At 51.9% G+C, this 15,467-nt stretch overlaps 5 protein-coding genes across 5 annotated transcripts; 2 read left to right on the plus strand and 3 right to left on the minus strand.

The window, feature by feature from the left end:
• Nucleotides 1–40: 40 nt before the first annotated feature.
• Nucleotides 41–348, minus strand: PPTG_23824 (hypothetical protein; the record flags this gene model as incomplete). Its single annotated transcript, XM_008913230.1, has 1 exon — nt 41–348. The coding sequence occupies exon 1, from the start codon at nt 185–187 to the stop codon at nt 41–43; it is 147 nt and encodes a 48-aa protein (XP_008911478.1). The 5' UTR covers nt 188–348.
• Nucleotides 349–1,491: 1,143 nt separating this feature from the next.
• Nucleotides 1,492–5,604, minus strand: PPTG_16388 (hypothetical protein; the record flags this gene model as incomplete). Its single annotated transcript, XM_008913231.1, has 1 exon — nt 1,492–5,604. One exon carries the CDS (start codon nt 5,602–5,604, stop codon nt 1,492–1,494), a length of 4,113 nt encoding a protein of 1,370 aa, XP_008911479.1.
• A 647-nt stretch (nt 5,605–6,251) lies between these two features.
• Nucleotides 6,252–10,752, minus strand: PPTG_16389 (hypothetical protein). The gene has a single exon (XM_008913232.1). The coding sequence runs from the start codon at nt 10,651–10,653 to the stop codon at nt 6,562–6,564; it is 4,092 nt and encodes a 1,363-aa protein (XP_008911480.1). The 5' UTR covers nt 10,654–10,752; the 3' UTR covers nt 6,252–6,561.
• Nucleotides 10,753–11,127: 375 nt separating this feature from the next.
• PPTG_23825 (hypothetical protein) lies at nt 11,128–11,780 on the plus strand (the record flags this gene model as incomplete). Its single annotated transcript, XM_008913233.1, has 2 exons — nt 11,128–11,131; nt 11,472–11,780. The coding sequence occupies 2 exons, from the start codon at nt 11,128–11,130 to the stop codon at nt 11,612–11,614; spliced, it is 147 nt and encodes a 48-aa protein (XP_008911481.1). The 3' UTR covers nt 11,615–11,780.
• Nucleotides 11,781–12,361: 581 nt separating this feature from the next.
• On the plus strand, nt 12,362–13,924 carry PPTG_16390 (hypothetical protein; the record flags this gene model as incomplete). Its single annotated transcript, XM_008913234.1, has 4 exons — nt 12,362–12,808; nt 12,882–13,084; nt 13,158–13,412; nt 13,672–13,924. 4 exons carry the CDS (start codon nt 12,362–12,364, stop codon nt 13,922–13,924), a joined length of 1,158 nt encoding a protein of 385 aa, XP_008911482.1.
• Between the last annotated feature and the right edge of the window lie 1,543 nt (nt 13,925–15,467).

Consider the following 15,467-nt stretch of genomic DNA (forward strand, 5'->3'; position numbering starts at 1 on the left):
TTGCGCACGACGCGCTTCTTGGGGCCTACAAACGCCTTCTTCATGGTGTTCGGGATGGTCGGCAGCTCGTGCTTGACACCCGGGTCGTCCACCACCACGATGTCGGCGCTGACTGACAGGTTGCTGAAGCGAACGTCCATCTGTGGCATGGCGCGGCCCATAGCGGCGCCAATCTTGGAGGCCACATACTCGTGCAGGACCTGCGGACCCTCGGCCATGAGGGCCTGGCCGGACTCAAGGCCGAGCTTCTTGGCCGTGGTCGGCGACGGCTGTGTCGAGAGTTCCATGTCGAGTGCTGCTGAGCTGCTTGGGTGCTGAGCAGAAGAATGGAAAGTGAGTGAGACTGGCAGCGGAGAGGAACTGTCAAACGAGGGGGTGGACGAACAGACACAGCGTGTGCAGCATTGTACGGGGGCAATTGATGATGTTAGCGTAGAGCGGGTAAACGGTGCTGCTTGGACATGTTGATGTGGCCATAAGCAAGTCACAGCTGTTTGCGGGTGTATCGCTAGGCGAATTGACGTTTTTGGCGGTAATGCGTGGCGAGATGGGCTCATTTCTGGCATGGAAACTTCAGTTTCAAGCCAGAGTCTGTTAGTCGTTAGATGTGGCAAATTGATATTTTTGCCAGAAATAAGGCAACAGCGCCATCATCAAGCTAGGTGTAGGGCTTACTCTGGCGCCGAAAATAGAAGCGAGTTGCCATCATCGAAAATATCGCAGGTACCGGTAATGTTGCCGAATCTGTGGTGACCGCATTTGGATATGTTGTACCTCTCTAAACTCGGAACAAGGTCGCTGTTGCACGAAAGCCATCACGAAGCAAACTCATGTACATGCACTAGTTCGTTTGCCTTTGACCCAATCGCGTGTGGAGCAGTTGTTACTCTTGTGATCAGAAGCTCGTCACGCGAGGCAAGCTGCTAGTGGATTTGTCGATTATGGCCAGCACCACATGAGCTGTAATGGCTCCGGTCATCGCGATATAGAGGGCGATTTACGCCTGAAACTATGCAGAGGATGGAGGAGCCAACAGTCCAGAACATAACAAAAACGAGGGGCGCATGGCCGGGTAGCACGTTGTTGATGGCAAACCCCGCTGACACACTGACCAGGTGGCCCAATTCCAAAAAGCCTGCCACAATCGAGATGATGCTCCTTCAGACTTCAGATCGTTTCGATCCTGCGATCGATCGAGTGAATCCATGCCATCAACGTAGGCGAAGCACTCTTTGCTCGTTACCCCGTAATACCGCAGTTGGCTGACCGCTTTGAATCCAGAGTTTCCAGCTAGCTCTGTATCAGGATAGGAGTTTATGGCCACTTTGTCTTGAATCGAGCTGAATCCTTCGTTTTGTTCATGATACGGTGCCTCGAACCGTCGGTAAACAAAATATCATTGGAATAAGATGCAGAAAAAAAAGTGTATTTTGTAGGTATGAAAAAAAAACTTTGAAATGCAGGCCGACTGCACCTGACCCTGTCGATCGCTTACCGCTTCTGGTGGTTGATGTAGCGCAGCGCAATGAGTCCGAGGATGCGGAACAGAATGATGCACCCGATGACCACGAAAAAGTAGCGGGTGATGTCGTCATGCTCGAAACCAAAATATTGCTCCGTGTACTCCTTGATCGTGATGTGGCCGACCGTCGCAGGCGAGTCTGCCATTGGTTGGCAGCCTAACTGGGAGCCAACGTTCTCGTATGACTGCGTGGCGTTGTTCCAGGTCGGCAATTCGTCGCAGTCGGCGAAAACCAGAGCCTCCATGATCGATAGCGGGAATCTCAGAGGCGAGATCTTGTACAACCACGTGTAGCCCGATGGAATGGAGTACGCTGGAGGGCTGAAGCCCATAAACATCATGAAAATAGCGTTGAAAAGTAAACCGATAATGGCCGCAACTTCTTCGCTTGGCATCGCGTAGGCGAACATCATACCCATGTACACTTGCATGAGCACCATGAGCGAAATCGCCAGCCAGAAAAGCACGCCCGTTCCAAAACCCGTAAAGCCAACAAAGGGGTAGTAAACGACAGTAAAGAGGGCTCCACTGATGAAGCAGTACGGGATCTCAGCCAGCGTCGATCCAACGAAGTACCACAACGCGTTGTATGTTTGGGCCGCGCGCTCACGGTAGTACGAAGCACGCTCGGAACAGGCCAACGGGAGGACACTCTGGAAAGTCATCATAGCCTGGAAGAGCGCAGCGACAAACACCATACCGACGCCCGAGTTGAGACCAGAGTAGGAAGCATAGTCCACGTCCACGAAGATAAGACCGAAAACCACAGCCAGGAACAGCGCCAGGTACATGCGTGTCAGAGTGTAGCTGGGCGTACGCCAGTACATTTGAATAAAACGCCACACCACAAACTTCATCTGCGTCTTGGAATCGGCCGCACGCTTCTCTGTGTATACCATCTCTGGAAGATCCGGCGACGGCACAGTGATACCTTCCTTAGCCATGTTGGCCACCAGTGCACGGTTCAGTGAACTGTTCCGGAAGTAGTCAACGAAATCGGTACTGTCCGCAGCCGTGTTGCCTACGCCAGCGCCAATGCACTCGAGCATCCACGTGGCCGGGTTGTAGCCCTTCGGCAGCGGAGACACACCAGGAATTCCCTCAAAGTAGTCAATCAGGTTGCGGCACTTCGAGCCCAATTCACCATAGAACACGGTCTCACCACCACGCTTGAGCAACAACAGACTGTCGAACAGGTAGAACACTTCGGATGACGGCTGGTGGATCGTACAGATAATGGTACGGCCTGAGTCGGCCACCTTGCGAACACCGTCCATGATAATCTTGGCCGAACGAGCATCCAATCCACTTGTCGGTTCATCCAGGAAAATCACACTCGGCTGAGCAGCAAGCTCCACGCCGATCGTCAGACGCTTCATCTGTTCAACTGAGCTGCCACGGATGATCTGGTCGGCGATGTCTTCCAGACCAAGAAGCTCAATACATTCATTCACCGAGTCGTACTTCTTGGCGTCCGGGATTGACGCGTCTTGACGCAGGAAAGAGCTGAAGGTTAAAGCTTCACGAATGGTAGCAGCCTCCGAGTGTACGTCCATCTGCTCGCAGTAGCCCGTGCAACGACGGATAGCGAGGTCGGTCGCCTCATAGCCGTTCAACAGGATCTTGCCCGTGATCTTACCCGAAGTCTTACGGCCAGCAATGACATCCATCAGCGTCGTCTTGCCTGCACCCGATGAGCCCATAAGTGCAGTGATCGTACCAGGCACAGCGAATCCGTTGATACCCTTAAGAAGCTCAAGCTGTTCGCTTGGGTTCTTGGGGTTCGGCACAAAGTAGTGAAGATCCTCGAACGCCATAGTCACGGGGGTGAAGTTCTTCTCGCGGTTGTCCAGCTCCACAACGTAGTCTCCAGTCGCCTCCGTGGATCTAGCGTTCTTGGGGGTCTTAAGCATCGCGTACGATTCGTCGTCTTCGATCGGCTTCTCGGACACGTCGACATTTTCAGGAGCTTCGTAGCGCAGATATTCCAGTCCAAGGAAGGACATGACCATGAAGAGAACGTAGATCGCAAGCGAGTAGATGATACCGTACACGATCCAGTACTTCTCAGTCTCGATGCCGAACAGGTCCAGGTAGTACACGCCCATGGTCATGCCGTAGTCCGCACAGTAGTCGATACCGTCGTAGACGCACACATCCATGTTGTCCGACCGGTACTGGTTGATAGACAGTGCTCGGATACTCCAGGTCATGGGACTGATCCAGTGAGCCCAGATGAGGTAGTCCGGGATCTGACTCTTGGTTACGATGAAGCCGGCGAAGATAATGAACACCAGCACGGACACCATACCCAAAGGCGTGACGACGTTCTCGTTCGGTCCAACGGAACTCAAGAAGAAGAACCACATTCCCATGGCCAGGTTCATCAGCAAAAGCACGAACTCGAAGATCAGGAACAGTTGGAACTCGGACTCGAAGCCGCACAACCAGTACACCAGCGACCCGAAAATAAGCGTCTCGACCAGCGCCAGCGGAACTTGACTGGCCGATGTGGCCAGCACGTACGACGCTGTCCGGAAGAAGTTGGCTCCTCGCTGCTTATAGAAGACTTCACGTTCGGCCATGTACGTCGGGATCTGCGACGACTGACCCATGGACAGGAACATGACGGAAGAGAAGACGACACCCAGCACGACCGAAACTTCGGTCGGGTCGAAGTCGTAGAAGACCGTACAGAACAGCAGACCCATGACTGCGATCATCAGTACACGGCCGAAGATGAACGGCTTGTTGCGGTACGTGATGGTGAGTTGACGTCGCAGCAGCGTCAGAGTGCTGTTGACGAAAGTCTGGCTAAATTCGGGCATCGGCTTCATGTTCTTCTCGACACTTTGCAGAAGTTCCGGGTCATATGGAGCCTCTAGAGCGTACAATGACTCCTGGTAGATGCGAGACTCGCGGAACGCATCGGCGAACTCGATCGCACGTCGCGGCTGCTTGGTCGGACGTTCGACCTGGTACTGGTACTGCTCGCGTGTGCCCAGATCCAACAAATAGTCGGCAATATCGCGCTGAGGCGGACACTTGAAGCCGAGAGACTCGAAGTACTCCTCCACCTTGTTGCAGGGTCCGTGGTACATGAGCTGGCCCTCGTTCAGGATCATCACATCGTCGAACAGCGCGAACACCTCCGGTGACGGCTGCAACAGTGCGATAACGACGGTCTTGCGCAGCTTGTGGGCCACACTTCGCTGCGTGTTAATGATATCGTACGTGGCTGCACTGTCGAGACCCGTACTGATCTCGTCCATGAGCGTCACGTATTTGGTGCCGAACTCCATCTCTCCGGTCGTCACACGCTTGCGTTCACCGCCAGACACACCGCGTGTCATAGCATCGCCGACAATAGTGTCCTGACAGTTCTGGAGCCCTAACTGTTGAATGATCACCTCGGGGTAGTGGGCAAACAGGGCGTTCGCGGCTCTCAGAGCCTCAGCGTTCTCCTCCGGGGTACCCTGCGTCAGCATCTTTTTGCCGTGCTCGGACAGCTCTGCGCCGCAGAACTGGTGCGCGTACAGAAGCGTTTCCTTGACCGTCAGTACCGGGTAGTGCTTGTCGCGCTGGTTCACGTACGCTACAAACTGCGGTAGCGTCTTGATGATCTGCTCACGGTCGACGTTGTTGAACGAGATGTTGCCCTCCACCGTAATGTTCTTGGTCATCGGGAACCGCGCACTCAGCATCTTCAACAGAGCCGACTTGCCCGAACCGGGTTGGCCCAGCAACAGCGTGATCTTGCCAGGTGAGAACACGCCGCTGACATCCTTTAGGATCTCCTTACGGACTACGCGCTTCTTGGGACTGATGAACGTTTTCTTCAACGTGTTGGGGATAGTTGGTAGTTCGTATTTGGAGTCGTCGTCTACCACAACCACGTCCGCCGTGACCGACAGGTTGCTGAAACGCACTTCCATCTGCGGCATGGCCGTGCCTAGAGCTTTGGTGATCTTGGAGGCCATGTGGTCGTGCAAGACCTGAGGACCTTCGGCCATCAAAGCCGCACCGGACTCGTACCCAAGCCGCTTGCGGGTGGCCGGAGATACCGGGATAGAGGTTTCCATTGTTTCTGGTCGTTCCTTGGTCGGCTTGGTAGCTGCTCAGGAAATTCGAGAATGAAGACTGAAGTTAATGAAGAGATGACGACAAACTTGACAAGGCATCAACCGGAAACGGGGGCATCAACCGAAAGCTGCGCATCAACTCGAATGGCTGCTACAATACGCTACAGTACTAGTACTTGATGTTAAAAGTGAAGGTCATGCTCATCTATAGCTCTCCTGCTCATTCTGGTGCAACTGCTACATCGATTAGAGCTCTACCCAAAACCGCAGCGATCCATAGTAATCGGCTTTCAGGCTCAGCGATTGGCCGAGATAGCTAGATTACTTCAAGGACAGCAACAAATCGGCGATGAGATGGATCCACCAAAACGTTGGCGTCGACAAGTCGATGATGGCGCGCTGCTTGGCAATTTGACAGCGATAAGACCCGCAGGGCATAACCAACTGACTACACTCTCGAGATGCGAGCACCGATGTTAAACACTCGAGTATTAATAGTGACATCGCTAATTGAGCATAATGGTAAAGCTTTTATTAGTTGCTGATATCGGGCCCATGTCAACATGTGTACTACTCGTGGACCTGTGCTGGACCAGTACTGCTGGTTAGTAAAGTGTCTTTACCGGACGAATTCTTACAAGGCAAGAGCGTAACTTCATTCTCAAGAGCAAAATCGTTGTCATTTCCATCTGGGGGAAATGTCTAGCAAAACCACTACACACCACGTCATACGATCGTGACCTGTGTGTTTCCGATTACTGGCACATGCGAGACATCTCTCTAACACTGGATATTGTAATGCCATCATCAACATTTTGGCCAGTAAAGCATGCATATGTATAATAGAGACCTTACATTTTGTGCGGAGCGCAGATAAAATGACATTATTCAACGTTTGTAGTACATGTAGTATCGTGTTTTCTCCTGTCTGCAAAGGAACGGAAACTTGCGATTCCTCTACCTCTTCTGGTGGTTGATGTAACGCAGCGACAGCAGACCCAAGAGACGGAAGCCGATAATCCATGCGATGACGATGCCAAAGTTCCTCCAGTGGTCACTGTAGTCCATGCCGAAGTACTGTTCCGCGTACTCCTTGACCGTGATGTGGCCCACGGTGACCGGCGAGTTGGCCATGGGCTGGCATCCAAGTTCCGACCCGACGTTCATGTATGACTGCGTAGCTTCGTCCCACGTCGGCATGTCCGAACACTGTCCGAAGACAAGACTTACGAGGTTCGAGAGCGCGAATCGGTGCGGACAGATCGTGTAAAACCACTCGTAACCGGACGGGATAGCGTACGCCGGGGGACTGAAGCCCATGAACAAGAAACAGATCGAGTTCACCAGCACACCGATGATAGCTGCCACCTCTTCACTGGGCAGCGCGTAAGAGAAAAACTGACCGAAGTACGTTTGCATCGTGATCAACAGCGACAGGTTGATCCAGAAGAGAACACCGTTGGCGAAACCCGAGAAACCGACCATGGGGTAATAGATGACGGTGAAGATCAACGCACTAAGGAAGCAGTACGGGATCTCAACCAGCGTGGAGCCGATGAAGTACCAGAAGGCGTTGTACGTCTGCGACGCGCGTTCACGGTAGAACGACGCACGCTCCTCTGAAGCCAAAGGTAGAACGCTCTGGAACGAGACCATCGAGTTGAAGAGTGAGGCCATGAAGACCATACCGACGCCTGAGTTCAAGCCCGTGTACGACGCGTAGTCCACTCCGACGAAGATGACACCGAACAGCAGCGAGAGGAACACTGAAATCACCAGACGCGTTAAGTTGTACGAGGGTGTGCGCCAGTACATGTCGTAGAAGCGCTGGACCAAAAACTTCATCTGTGTGACCGAGCTGGCCGCACGTTTCTTTCCGAACACCAGCTCCGGATACTCGGGCGACGGGGTCGTCACGCCTTCCTTGGCCAAATCTGCCTGAAGCTTTACACACAACGGGCTGTTCTTGAAGTAACTCACAAAGTCCATGTTGTCGGCGGCCGAGTTGCTCACACCTGCACCAATACACTCGAGCATCCATGTGGCCGGGTTGTAACCCACCGGTAGTGGAGACACACCCGCGATGTTCTCAAAGTAGTCAATCAAGTTGCGGCAGTTTTCGCCCAGGTTACCGTAGAACACCGTCTCACCACCACGCTTCAGCAACAATAGGCTGTCGAACAGGTAGAACACTTCGGATGACGGCTGGTGGATCGTACAGATAATGGTACGGCCAGAGTCGGCCACTTTGCGGACGCCATCCATGATCAACTTAGCAGAGCGAGCGTCCAACCCACTCGTCGGTTCGTCCAGGAACAGCACACTCGGTTGAGCAGCAAGCTCCACACCGATCGTCAGGCGCTTCATCTGTTCCACGGAGCTGCCACGGATGATCTGGTCGGCGATATCTTCCAGACCGAGCAGCTCGATACATTCATTCACCGAGTCGATTTTCTTAGCATCCGAGATTGAGGCGTCCTGACGTAGGAACGAACTGAACGTGAGGGCCTCACGAATGGTAGCAGCCTCCGAGTGTACGTCCATCTGCTCGCAGTAGCCCGTGCAACGACGGATAGCGAGGTCGCTGGCTTCGTAGCCATTCAGCAGGATCTTACCGGTGATCTTGCCGCCTGTTTTACGAGCAGCAATCACGTCCATCAACGTCGTCTTACCCGCACCCGATGAGCCCATGAGAGCCGTCATCGATCCAGGCAAGGCATATCCGTCGATACCCTTCAAGAGCTCGAGCTGTTCCTTGGGATTCTTGGGGTTGGGCACAAAGTAGTGGAGATCCTGGAAGGCCACCGTCACAGGCACAAAGTTCTTCTCGTGACGCGGAAGCTCAAGAACGACGTCTTCATCCGAGGGTTTCTTGGTCGAGTTCTTCGGTGTCTCCAGCAACGCGTACGTGTCATCGTCCGCTTGGCCTTCCGACACGTCCACGTTCTCAGGGGTTTCGTAGCGAATGTACTCTAGTGCAAGAAACGACAGCAGCAAGAACACCACGTACACTGCACACGCGTAGATGACGCCGTACGCCACCCACGCCGTGTCCGTCTGGATGTCGAACATCTGCAGATAGTACTCGCCCATGGTCAGCCCGTTGTACTCGGTACAGTAGTCAACCCCGCCGTACACACACACATTGAAGCTGTCCGCTCGGTACTGGTTGATCGACAGAGCACGCAGAGCCCACGACATGGGACTGATCCAGTGCAACCAGATCAACCAGTCAGGAATGGTACCGGCAGTGACGATGAAACCAGCGAAGATAACCATAACCAAGATGGAGACCTGGCTCACTGGAGACGCGATGTTGCCATTAGGACATACAGCTGACAGGAAGAAGAACCACATGCCCATCGCCAGGTTCATGACTAACAGGATAACGAGGAAGATGACGAACCGCCATAAATCAGCTTCAAAGCTACAGATCCAGTACACCAGCGACCCGAAAATAAGGGTCTCAGCAATAGCCAGCGGGATCTGGCCGACCGATTGGGCCAGCACATAGGACGCCGTTCGGTAGAAATTAGCACCGCGTTGCTTGTAGAAGATGTCACGTTCTGCTAGATACGTTGGGACCTGAGACGACTGTCCCATGGACAGGAACATAATGGACGAGAAGATCACACCCATGACCACCGACACTTGGGTAGGATCGAACTTGTAGAACGTCGAGCAGTAGAGCAGACCCATAATGCCAATCATCAGCAATCGACCGAAGACGAACGGTTTGTTACGGTAGGTGATCATGAGTTGGCGACGGAATAGCGTCATCGTACTCTCGAGGAAACCCTGGTGGAATTCCGGAGTTGGGTTCATGTGTTTCTCGATAGTTGCAAGTAGTTTCGGCTCATGAGGAGCGTCCAGTGCATTGAGCATGTCCATGTGGATGTCAGACTGCTTAAAGACCTCAGAGAACTCCTTAGGAGAACGTGGGTGTTTGCCACGCGGGGCCTCCCGTGTCTGGTACCGGTACTGCTCCTGCGTTCCCAGGTCAAGTAGGTAGTCGGCAATGTCACGGCCGACGGGACAGGCGAAGCCCAGACCGTCGAAGTAGCCCTGTACTCGGTCGCAAGGACCGTGGTACATGAGTTCACCGTCGTTCAAGATCATGACGTCGTCGAAGAGAGCGAAGACTTCGGGCGACGGCTGCAGTAGCGCGATCACAATGTTCTTATGAAGACGGTGAGCGATACTACGTTGCGTAGTAATGATGTCGAAGGTAGCCGCACTGTCGAGACCCGTACTGATCTCGTCCATGAAGGACGCGTACTTCATACCGAACTCCATCTCTCCAGTGGTGACGCGCTTACGTTCACCACCAGAGATACCGCGCATCATGGCGTCACCGACGATCGTATCCTGGCATATCTTAAGTCCGAGTTGTTGGAGAATAATCTCGGGAAAGTTGTCGAACACGGACTTGGCTAGCTCAAGCGCTTCGAGGTTCTGCTGCTGTGAACCTTTGGAGAGCAGCTCCTCGCCACGACGTGCCATTTCGCCACCACAGAAGGTGTGGGCGAACTGCAGCGTCTCCTTGACGGTCAGAGTGGGGAAGTGCTTGTCACGCTGGTTCACGTAGGCAGCGAATTGAGGCAGCGTCTTGAGGATTCGCTCACGCTTGACACTGTTAAAGGTGACGTCACCTTCAAGTGTGATGTTCTTGGCCATGGGGAACCGGCCACTGAGAACCTTCATGAGAGCGGATTTACCCGACCCAGGCTGACCCAGTAGCAACGTGAGTTTGCCCGGTTGAAAGACGCCACTGATGTTTTTGAGGATCTCCTTGCGTACTGTTCTCTTCTTGGGTCCAACAAAGGCTTTCTTGACGGTGTTAGGTAGTGTCGGGAGTTCGTACTTGGAGCCGTCGTCGTCGACCACGACGATATCAGCTGAGAGCGAAAGGTTCTTGAAGCGCACGTCCATTTGCGGCAGTTCTCTGCCCAGTGCCACCTCCATCTTGCTCACGATGTGGTTGTTCAGTACTTCTGAGCCCTCGGCCATGAGGGCAGCACCCGATTCGAGGCCGAACCGCTTAGCCATGCCTGTTTCTGTCGTTGAGGTGGCTGGGTCGAGTCAAAATCGAGAATGACAGCATGGTTGGTTTGGCAGCAATACGTGGTGCAGCATTAGATCGGCGTGAATCCCGCACTGGTTTGGCACAATCTTGTTGCCGATGTACGTTTTGGAGCATCAACAACATGGACAATTGACATCGAAATGGACTTGCTTTGCTCTTTTCGGATGATTAGCATAAACGATAACGAAATTGAGGCGAAATCGGGTCTGAACGTTCGAGCAAGTGAATGAAACGGGGCATGAAACGACTCCAGTCCTCGCATTGACATAAACGAAGCCTCGACGTTCTGCATAAGTACTTAAGTAGTAATGTAGTGCATACTGTAGCATGCCTGGGTCTTCGATCGATAGTGCCTAGTAGCTGGCAGCACCATGCATGTGCATGTGATGCTTTGTGGCGGTTAAAAACAATCGTTCGTCCATAATTTACGAACTGTGATGGGTACGTTGCAGTGCTGTTGTTACGAAAGTGCAATACAGTACGTACGCGTTGTTTATGCTAGATTTTAGCTGCTGCCCTCGCTACTGCACTACTATATCCGGTACCTCTGTTTGTGCATTTGGCCCAAGGGGAAGACGTCACCGTGCAAGGGAGCTATGCATTGATGATGCTCGGGAATCGACCGATGTAAGTACACTACCATGTACCATATAAGAAGCAGCGATTCTTTCTGGATTGCTCGAAAGAAAGTGGTCATCCTAGCTTGCATTTTCAAACGTCGAGCTGTTAGGTAGATTCAAGGAGCGTCTCTTTCATTACTGAAGGAAATATCTATTCGTAGGTAAGCGCGCTTTGTCCAAAACTACCAATGGTGACTTTGACGTCGAACTGCCTTGCACCAGCATTGTCATCATTAAGGTGTACCCGTGGGTGAAAGATACGATCATCTTTCGACTCGTCGGCCAGCAAACGACAACTTTTTAGCGCGGGCTCCAAATACTCTTGACTGAGCCTGAATTTTCGTAGCATATAGTAGGTATTAAAGGTGGAGGAGTACTTCGAGTCTCTTGGCTTCTCGTGTCCGCCTCAGCGCGATATTGCCGACTATTTGTTGGATCTGGGTTCAAAGCAACAGCATCTCGACGAGGTGTTTGTTCCAACCAAACAGCTTCGTAGTACGAATGAGTTAGTGGTATGTTTTAGTCGGCCGCGGATGTGCTACATGCATTGGACTAGCATCATGGACCCAGACCCCCTTGGCGCTGGCTGAGACCACTATCTTTGGTCCCATCGTGTGTTAAATCTCGACGGGGCGAGCTTATTTGTCATTTTCAAGGTTGTGGTCTTTTTGGCGAGCTCCCATGGTCCACGGGTATGCGGTTCTGCTTTCCTCACTGGAGTTTACTTAATGCGAACGTCGTGATCCCTACGAGCATGGCGTCTGCCGGCTCTCCTGTAATATCAGCCCGCTTTCTGAAATGTTTTAAATTAAGAAATACGAAAAAGAATTTGTAAAACACAATTTATGTAGGGGTGATGTGGTGTCCAACTTGCATAATGAGCCCGCTTTTGGCGCGAAAATCGACGCGCGCTACAAAATATACTACTTAATATTTGTATGTGAATGAAAAACACGCCCGCTCCGCACAGCCTCAAACATAGTCACAAACAAATTCGCTTCATCAAGCACACAAGCTCCCAGCCACAACTCCCACCAAATTGAAGACCACCATGGCCGCCGTCCAGTCACCGTCGCCCTACCAGTACCATCTCTCAGACAAAACTCTATTCGCCGTTACCAAGGTGATGGAGGTGACGTGCGACGAGGAGACGTGCGCGCGGTGGTGCATGGAGGTAGAGCTTATAGACAAGATTAAGCTGTGCCCCCAGTGCAACGGCCCGATGAAACCCTCACTCAAGAGGCTACGCTGGCGCTGCTACCGCCGCACCAACCACAAAGAAGGCAAAGAGGTTACTCGGAGCATGCTGTCCAGCTCCTTCTTCAGTGAAGCCAAGGTGGGACTTCACCGAGCTGTGCGTCTACTGCTAGCATGGTGCATGCAGCTTCCCCATGACCAGGCAGGTAAGCTGGCCGATGTCTGCGCGAGAACTGTGCACACTTGGTACGCGTTCTGTCGATCCACCTGTTCGAAAGAGCTTCTCAAGGCAGAATTCAAGGTAAAGAATGCGTTATGTTGCTCAATGTTGCAGTACCATGTTAAAGTTGCTTAAAGTTGCTTCTATGTTGTAGATTGGAGGCGACGGACATATCGTTGAGATTGATGAGACCAGTCTGGCCAAGAAGCGCAAGTACAATCGTGGTAAGCATTACCAAGAGTTCTGGTTATTTGGAGGTGTTGAGCGAGTTACAGGCCGTTGGTTTGGCCGAGTCGTCTACGACAAGCGCACGAAAGACACGCTTCTCCCAATAATCAAACAGTTTATTAAACCTCGGTAAGTTTTTTTATTTCATTTGTACAATTCCTGGTAATTTCAAATTTAAATTACGAATTTGTATTTTTTGTAGAACCAAAATTATGTCCGACATGTTCGCTACTTACGTGTGTGAGCGTGGGAATAAACTGCATACGCTGGAAACTAACAGAATGCTGCTGAACATGGAATATACTCACAGCTGGGTCAACCACAGCCTTAATTTCGTGGACCCCATCACTGGAACCCACACGAACACTATTGAGGGGCTGTGGGAGACCCGAATCAAGAGGCACATCAAGTCCATGCGCGGCATGACTAAGAAGCGACTTGACGAGTACCTGGATGAGTATATGTGGCGATCGTGGTTCTTCCCACCAAAACTAATGTGTGGCCAAGTACATGGGAGCGCTCGTTGTTGCCATTATCAGAAACGAGTAATTCAGTTCTGTTTTTTTTCTTATTTCTTAATCTAAAACATTTCAGAAAGCGGGCTGATATTACAGGAGAGCCCGTCTGCCTTGTGTTCATCATTTTCGCTGGTTTTGGCGTAATTCGAAGCCAAATTCCAGATTACCCCTGACCATCAACCAGTATTATTGATCCAGTAAACTAAACGGGTGTGTCTACAACGGAGTGGACTATGGCGCGCAACACAACGGTCACACAGTGAGTGAATACTCCTTATCTTCGATTACGACACCCAGAAGGAGTGAGTCGAGCACGGCATCATTTATCGCGATCTACGTGGTGTCCATGTTCCTGTCTCAACTTGATCTCGAATTCGTTACCTACGAAATCGCTGAGAATGCGGGTATTTCCGTCAAGACTGTCAAAGATGATCCCTTTTGTATTGATTGAGGTTCCAACACAATGGTCGAAGACAACGTCGCCGTCGATCTACGTGTACCTGTTGAGGATTAAGATAAAATATTCAAGTTGGTGACGAAGGCATTCCAGGATTTACATGACTGGGTTCCAGATCATACGGATTTAAAGCAGTCGCTTGGATTGTTAAAGGGCATCAACGGATACGCAGTGTCAATTATTGCTCTGACGGGGCTCTTCACGTGCCGGAAAGGTGACGTTAGTGGGTTGCTGGATAAAAGACTGGTGGAAAAATGGCGCGTAGTAATATACTGAATGGCTACGAAGCCAGCAAATGGACTTGCGCTCGGAAGCTGCTACCATCCGTGAGGCTATGACTTTCAGCTTATTCCTGTCGCGACGCCTCGATCCCGGTCACCACGGAGTACAACCTGGAGAGCGAGGCGACTAAATTGCTCCACCTCGCAGACATAGTCGCCCAGATCATCTGCGGCAGCTCCGTGGAACAGAAGAAGCACGATCGGCGCGAAGCTTATCGATCTCTCTTGATGAACCGACGAGTGGCATTCGCAAGGTGGACTACACTGGCCGTATATTATGTATACGACTCACCAGCCGTGTTATACCTTTGGACAGTCTACAGTAGGGTGACTCAAATGTTGCAGTGAGACATGACTTGGGTCCGAAGCACCGCAATCTGATTGACTTCTTTGAGGAAAATCTCCGGTGTCCGCTGGGCTACAACCCGGCCAAAGTGTATCGGTGCTGTGTTGTCGTGTGGGTGGCTACTCAAAGTACCCTCAACTACCAACTAGACCCCGATATGGCTAGGGGGGGGGGGGGGGGTATTACAATGCTCGAAATCTCCTGGAGATGATTTTCTGCAAGACAAGAGCGGCGGATTCCATAACTCTGATGAAACTCGTGGCGACTCGCTTCTTCCAGTGGTTATGACCATCGGAGTTATTCAACGCCATCTGCATGAAGTCGTTTGTAGTCCGGCGTACGTGATCCCGTCGGGCTTCACATGGTTGCATGGCATTTGCCCGCCAAGTTTCTCATGTGCCACTAATTATTGCCGATTTCGACCGTCTGACGACGCGGAATGATTTATCACAGTCCTAGATCAACGTTGGATTGAAAGTTGGCTGTCAGTCCATGGCGTAATTCAGTCGAAACTGTCGGTCAGATTAGCGTCATAGAATTCACGGAGGAGTATATCGGCTCCACTTCAAGCCCAACGAAATTGCTCAGAGTTCGGGATTGCAACTGGCCGCATATGGACCGCCTTGCCTTACCTAGCTCCACACGGGTTGTCTTTAAACTCGACCAACCCGCCCCGGCGAAACATTTGCCAGTACGTGTGTCGGCCTTAAACGTGGTTTCACGTCGGGCTTGTCCCAAAACAGGGACCACATTTGGCTAATATTCCCAAAGTAGGGACCAAGTCTCAATGCAGGGACCTGAAACCAATTATAATGTGGACCACTGACAGATCAGAATCGAAGAGACACCCTAAAGAGCGACAACAACTCGTCCTTGGAACACAGCTCTTCGGCCAGCAACAGTTCCACTG

The sequence above is a fragment of the Phytophthora parasitica genome, assembly GCF_000247585.1.
Source record: "Phytophthora parasitica INRA-310 unplaced genomic scaffold supercont2.52, whole genome shotgun sequence".
Lineage (NCBI taxonomy): Eukaryota > Oomycota > Peronosporomycetes > Peronosporales > Peronosporaceae > Phytophthora > Phytophthora nicotianae.